We start from the raw sequence: 7,688 nt of genomic DNA, 5'->3' as shown, positions 1-7,688 counted from the left end.
ACTTGAGGCTGTAAAGGTGCTTCAACTATGTACTGAGTTAAGGGTATGAATACTTATGCAATGTACTTATTTCAGTGTTTTATTTTGAATAAATTTGTAAAATGGGAAAAACTAATTTAAAGCAGTTTAACATAATGCTGCAACAAAACAAAATGTGACAAAAATGAAGGGGTATGAATACTTTTGCAAGGCACTGTAAATGTGCATTGAGGGTTCCTTGGATGCTTTATATGACTGTTTTTCTACTGGCTATATAATTGGCAGAATGATGAGGAGGAAACTCTGTGGTCAGCTTTTGTAGATGCTCAGGCTAAAAAGACCACAGCTGACATTGTATAAAAAGAGTGATGGATGAGGAAGAATGCAGCCATTTTATCACGGTCTCAGAATCTTTCGGACAGACTGCATGTGAGATATAACAACATGAAATTGAATCAGTCAAGGATCAGGCCAAAATCAGCTGTGGCTAATGTGATTTTCAAATAGGCTTCTGCTCGCCGTAAAATTGATTCTTCTCATTTGCTTTTCCTTGCAGTGGAAAATGTCAGCAACAGCCTAGCTGCAGGTAAGCAGGCGCCAATATTTTGATATATTGTACTTGACAGTGTTATTTTAGGATTGTTTATAGACTATTATAGTACTTATTTATAGTTTGAATTAGCCTTTAATTCTATACTTTTAATTTTCATTGTAATTTTAGTTTAAGCTTTATATATTCTTTTTGTGCTTTTATTAATTTTATTTTAATAAAGTTTTAAATATATTTCTTTATCTTTAATACACACCCACACTCGCACACATATATAACAACTATTTTAATGTATAATGTGCAAATATAAACAATTAAATTGTACAAATTTACAACTGTAAAAGCACAAACATTTAAATTATTTTTTTTTATTTAGGCTTGATTTATAATTGAACTTATTTGCTTTTTATAAATTTTTTAAAATGTATTTCTTTATCTTTAATTTATATTAGTTTAACGTAAACTTATTACCATTTGCTACCGAGGCAGCATTTCTAATTTTCACTAGAAAATAATTTTTTTCTTTGTTTTAAGTTTAAATATTTATTTTATTTTATTACTGAATATAGTTTTTAATAGTTGTAGTTAAAAATGACAATACTGGTACTTGAGATGTGAAATATATATTATTATATTGAATATTTGAAAATAAATATATTTTAAAATAGGTTTATATTGAATATATTTATATAATATATATTTGTATATTTTTTTAAATTAAAATTATATATATATATATATATATATATATTATATATATATATATATAATTTTAATTTGTATTTTTTAAATTGTACAAATTTACATATGTACAGTGTGTACAGTTATGTGAATGTGTGTGTGTGTATTATATATTATATATAACAATTTAGTCAAATATATTTATTAAATTAAATATATTTAATGTAATTAAATGCTAAAATTGTAATTAAATTAAACATTAAATTTAAATTTTTAATTATATATAATAAATATACATATATACATATATAAATGCACAAACAAAAAATATATATATATTCAATTTAAAAACAATAATACATATATTTTAACATGTTTATATTATATTATATATATATATATATATATATATATATATATATATATATATATATAATCTCCTTCACTTTAGTGTTTATATTTATATAAATTTAAAATTTAAATGAAATATATTACATTTTAAAATTAAAATTTATATATATATATATATTACATTTTAAAAACATATTTTAATGCATAAATGTGCAAATAAAATGTAATAATTATATATATATAATTTAAAAACACAATAATAAATGTATTTTAACATATATTTATATATTTATATTGAATATATATGTGTGTGTGTGTGTGTGTGTGTGTGTGTGTGTGTGTGTGTGTGTTTTGTTGTTCTTTTTCTTTTTTTTTCAATTTAATTTTTCTTTTATTTTTATTTTTTATTTTAATGCATAAATGTGCAAGTAAACACAATAAACCAGTGTTTCAATTGTACACATTTACAAATGTACGGTGTAAAATATCAAAATCCAACCTAGTAAAGCATGAACAGTGTAAAACACGGTAATATGTTCTTTCTGGGTAACAATTTCAAGTGTGAAAAGACCAGTTTTCTATATGCATGTGAGCTTTACTGTACATTAGCTGTCCAGTGCTAATAATGCTAACTCTCCCACTACTATGTTTGTCAGTCAAAGTCATAGCTTACCCTCCTCCTATATGCAATGGAGGTATTGGAGGTAAGACTCAGCCTTTTTTTTAATGTGGCTCCAACATCATCATTACCATCATCTCATTACCGTGAATGAAAAGTGACTCTTCCCAAAGCATGCTGGGACAGTTTGATATGTGGTTTCCACGTGCATGATCTCATTTATGTCATGAATTGTGCTCCTAATGTGATCTGTCTGTCTTTTTATAGCTTGTCACATTACTGTAATTGCACCTTGCCTTCATTAATTATATTAACACTGCTTGGAAAACGGCCCAAAATGATCCGAAGATTATAACTGTCCCGTCTCGGACAATATATTAAGTGGCTTTTTGGAGAGGGACCAAGTTGTAGATGCTTTAGGGATGTGCATCGTTTTGGTTTTTTATAGAGCAATTAATAGAGATAATAAGACTGAGATCAGCAAATACTGGTTTAGTCTGCCATAGAGGAGAGTTGAAAGCACATACTGTATATCATTCATTAAAAGGTCTCACCGCTGATATTGACAGGCTAAAAGGATGTCAAATAAGAAAGACAGTGTGTTGAAGGAGTGTTCCAGCTTCAGTAATACAAAAAATAATATTTACTCTTTTCTGAGTTTATTTTTAAAACAAAAATTGCAGTTTTATAGTAAAAATTATTAAGTAAAATTTAAAATCTAATTTCTTATTAATGCACTTTATTTCTGCTTTTAGATACTTAATGTGCATTTCCCAATTTATTTCTGCTTTCATTAAACTCAGGGATGAGTCAAGAACATTTTCTGTCTCATTATGTGTAATATAAAATATTTTTACATTTCTTTTCTTTATGTTTAAAGAAACTAAAATTAAAGATAAAATTTGTTCATTTATTGTCTTCATTATTAAAGATGAATAAAATTCAGGGATGTGTCAAGAACATTTTCTATCTCATTCTGTTTAATATATAAAAATTGTTTTTGTTTTTAAAGAAAATAAAATAGAAAAAAAACTTCATTTAATGTCTGTTTAAAAAAAAGAACATTTTCTGTCTCATTCTGCTTAATATAAAAATGTATTGTTTTTAAAGAATAATTAAATTCAGGGATGAGTCAAGGACATTTTCTGTCTCATTTTGTTTAATATAAAAAAGTTTTCTTTATTTCGAAAGAATAATTAAATTAAGAATTAAATTCAGGGATGAGTCAAGAAAATTTTCTCTCTCATTATGTTTAATAAAATATTTTTGAATTGTTTTCTTTATTTTTTTTTCTTAATGTCTTTAAGAGGATGTCTTTAATATATTAAAGAGGAATTAAATTCTGTTTAATATAAAATGTTTTTCTATTTTTAAAGAAATTAATATATATATATATATATATATATATATATATATATATATATATATATATATATAATATATTTTTTTTTTCATTTAATAGCTTTATTTTTAAAATTTAATTAAATTTAGGGATGAGTCAAGAATGTCTCATTCTCTTGATTATAAAAAAAATAGTTTTCTTTATTTTTAAATAAAATTTAAAATAAAATTTCTTCAATGTCTTTATTTTTAAAGAAGAATGAATATTCTTTTACAAAAATTCACTGCTTTTAAATATTTAATGTGCACATCCCTATTTCTTTCCATCATAACTGATTTTATTAAATGATGGGACGTAATTAAATCTGGGCATAATTAAAATGCTTTTGATAGAGTTGTAAGTTGTATTCAACCCAGAACAAACCTTTAATGCATTTTATTTAAAATAATTTTTTTAACTGAATTTAAATTTAATTTAAAATGATTTGTTTTTCGATTTTATTTGATTTATTTTTAAATAAATTAATACATTATAGAAAATTAATAAATACAATAAAATAGTATTTTTGTTCTTCTTTATTTAATGTCCTTTAACAAAAATTCTTTTTTTTTTTCATGTCCTCATTTATTTGCACTTTTAAATGCTTGTAATAAATTGCTTATGAAAAATGCTTATTATTGAGTTTTCAGTTATATTTAACCTGGAACATTTGTTTAAAGCAGTTCAGCTTCGTTTATTTAATTTAATTTAGTGAAAATAATCACATCTTACTGTTCAAAATGTCTTTCCATGTGCAGCTATGTACAAAAAATCTTTCCCAAGGTGAAAAGAAAACCTCATTACACACAAGCAGAGCAGACACACAAGATCGATCGACTATTAAACAAGATCTCAACCTTTCCACATATTGTCTTGCAGATGGTGTGCAAGTAGCTCAGCTGGGCGGCGTTGATGAGAACCTGTGCCGTATCTGCATGGATGCCGTGATAGACTGCGTGCTGCTGGAGTGCGGTCACATGGTCACCTGCACCAAGTGCGGCAAGAGGATGAGCGAGTGCCCCATCTGCAGGCAGTACGTGGTGCGGGCGGTGCACGTCTTCAAGTCTTAACGGGTGAGCATCACCTCTACTGGAAAACCAACACACCAGATGCTTCCTGCCGGACCGAGCAGGCTGGGGCCGCGACTGGACCAATGAACTGCCCCTTTAGATTCCAAGTGGTGGAAACCGGTACTGCGCACACCTTCTTTACAGAGCGAGCATTTCCTGCTGCCTGTTTTTAATTTGGTCATTGACACGTTTGAAATCATTTCTGCGGTTACTAACCCAGGGAACACGGATTCTAGAGGAATAACGTACACAATTATGAAAGTTTAAGTGGTTTACAGTATGTTTCTGTAAACTTTTTGGGAAATGTCTTATCGTATGTGCAATATTAGAAATCTTTACGTGTGCGTGTAGAGAAACCGATTGCCATTAAGATGCATGTTGTCGTAGCAACAGTGAAGACCATTGGCGTGAAAGGGGGAACGTACTGTAACGTTAGGTGCCAAAGTAGAAATGTGCAGAACGGCTTCTGGGTTATGTTTTTACGTGCTATATTATTAATAAGCGTGTTATTTTCATGTATTGCCATACCACGAATCAGCATCCATGACACCGGATCAAATGACCAGCTAGCAGAAGAGTAATTTATAGCAAGAAAACTGTATCGTATTTTTTCACAGAGTCACTGGAATCCAGCATCTGCCGCTATGTAGCTTCTTACTGGAACCTCAATTACTTTTTTTACAGTATCTGTCGAACGAAGGTGTGTGGTTGGTTTGTCTCCACTGTGCTGTGTATACAAGATACCTAAAGGTGTGTTAAGTCATTTTTTATTAATTAAGACTCGTACAGCTTAATATAACATAAATTATGTCTCTTACTGAAATATGTAGTAGTAAAAATAGCGACAGAAAGCGCCAGTAGCTGCTATTTCACATCATAATGGCGCCCCCATTGTCCGAAATTTGTATGGGCTATTCTACAAAATTGGTTCAAACTGCTGTCCCACAACCAAAAAACACATTTAAAAAGTATTTAAATATTCCAATCTTAGATGTTTACTAAGGTCCTTCTAATATCTATTGAAACCCACAATAATATTTTAAATATTAGTAAACTTAATATATATAAAATCATCATTTATTGGGTACTTTTTAATTGGGAGGTAGCTGTTCCAGACCCCAACCCCTAAATTTCAACTTAAGAAAATAATATTGAAATAATTTTTGTATTTTTCCATTGTTCTTTTAAAAGTATCTTCTTGATTCTTTTAAAAAAGTGAAGTAAAAAATATATATTTAATATTTTCTTTGTAAACTTTATGAAAAAAAAAAAAAAAAAAGTGTCCCGCAATAATTCATGTCACTACCGAAACAGTCTGTTTTGAACTAAACCCATAAATTTATGATCAGGAAATATTCCTGTGTCCCCCTCTCATAGCTACAAGGTGTGAGTAGATAGGTCCATCATCATTTTGAGGTAAAAGTGTTTAAGGAACGTCACTACCGAACACCTTTTTTCTGCAATTCTTGCAACTAAAGCATTACTGTCACTACTGAAAAATGTGATGTAATTATCAATTATCAATGTTATGATAGTTTTAGGTTCAATGTATATTCAAACTAATGAATTCTTAAGTTTGAAATCAGTATAATCAACTTTTTGCCTTTTACAAAGACAATTTGCATTCAAATTACAACAAATCTCATAAATGACACTTGAAATATTGTTAAATTATTATGAATTTACCTCTGAAAAAAAAAAATAGCAAAAAAATATATACATTTACAATGTAGATGTAAGCTAAATCTTAATGGGTCAATATAACCCTTCTAACTAAATTATTATTACTGTGTTTCAGTAGTGACAAATTTGGGGAGAGGACAATTATTCCAAAACTTTCTGAAAATACAATATGAGAATTAACTGCACAATTACTCGAAATGTGTACCTTGGATATTGTACAATTTGTGTACATACATTTTTTTTTTTGATCTCTGACTAAAATGGCCTGTATAAAACGATGTGGATTTTTTTAATAATGTAAATCTTTCAGATTTTCTACTACATATTTATGTTACATTAAGTCATACAAGTCATAATACCCAGGGTTCCCTTTAAAAGACAATAGGGGGGCCACCAAGGTAAAGGAAGTCGTGTGATCTCAACGTCACCGGAATTGCTATAGAAGTTGGTAAAAATTTCTTAGTGCACCTTTAAGCCTCGGTAGGTTTTATTTGCGAAATATTCAGTTGGTCAAAAAGACAATTTTGATTTCAATGTACTTCATCTCCAGCAATACCATAAAAGACGTCTGTTTTTTGGTGTGCTGTGTTGTACCACATTTACACGGCATCAGAGATTTCCACAAGCGGTGCTACATGGATTTACGTATCACAGTTCTCTATTGCATTCGTGATTTTACTTATGTTAAATAAACTTTCTTTCCCTTTTTGTGAATATTTACATTTTCTAGATAAGATAAAGAGGAAAGGAAATGATTTGATTTCTCTAGATGCCCTATGTTGCTGTGAATTCTGTAGTAAAATATAACAAATATAAAAGAAAATTTAAATCAATTAAACATATATGATTTTATATACATGTGAGAAAAGATGTACATGAAGTATATGGATATATTTTCCTCTGTTGTTCAGTTGCATTTTCTTTTAAATGTTTTGTCCCCCTTCAGCGTTCCAGTTTTTCCTTTCCAATGTAAACAACGTTGATTGAGTTGTTTATCTTTTCAAATCAGTCACAAATACTACTGCAGTACATTTTGGTGTCACATATCCCCATGTATTTCTATAATCAGACTGTTTTTAATTAGCTTCATCTCCACAACCGTCTGCCCAACACGGACACTGTGCTTATGTGTATGTTTCTAATGCTGCTATCTCTAAAAGATGTCACTTGGTAGTAGGCAACTACTCTAGCTGAGCAGACGACGGACAAGATTACACTCTAAATGACTTAAACTGAGCGCTGAAAGACGTTTTGGGATCTGGTCTTTGTATTTTGGAATGTTGAACTTTTTATTTTGGTAATTCAAAGATGATTTATTAAATTTAATAAAATATGGTACCTTGAACTAACAAAATAAAGAGTTTTCTCATTTCA

The 7,688-nt window shown here is 28.9% G+C and overlaps 1 protein-coding gene across 1 annotated transcript in view; it reads left to right on the top strand.

Moving 5' to 3' along the window:
• The window catches only part of rnf34b (ring finger protein 34b), a 22,203-nt gene extending 14,545 nt beyond the window's left edge, over positions 1 to 7,658 (top strand). The window contains exons 3-5 of the mRNA XM_073829196.1: positions 487 to 565; positions 2,218 to 2,265; positions 4,441 to 7,658. Of these exons, the coding sequence (XP_073685297.1) occupies positions 487 to 565; positions 2,218 to 2,265; positions 4,441 to 4,631 (318 nt within the window). The 3' untranslated portion in view covers positions 4,632 to 7,658. The remainder of the gene's footprint in view (positions 1 to 486; positions 566 to 2,217; positions 2,266 to 4,440) is intronic.
• The last annotated feature ends 30 nt before the right edge of the window (positions 7,659 to 7,688 follow it).

The sequence above is a fragment of the Garra rufa genome, chromosome 23 (assembly GCF_049309525.1).
Source record: "Garra rufa chromosome 23, GarRuf1.0, whole genome shotgun sequence".
Taxonomy (NCBI): domain Eukaryota; kingdom Metazoa; phylum Chordata; class Actinopteri; order Cypriniformes; family Cyprinidae; genus Garra; species Garra rufa.
Note: the sequence above shows the minus strand (reverse complement) of the source record. Positions and strands in the feature narration are given on the sequence as shown.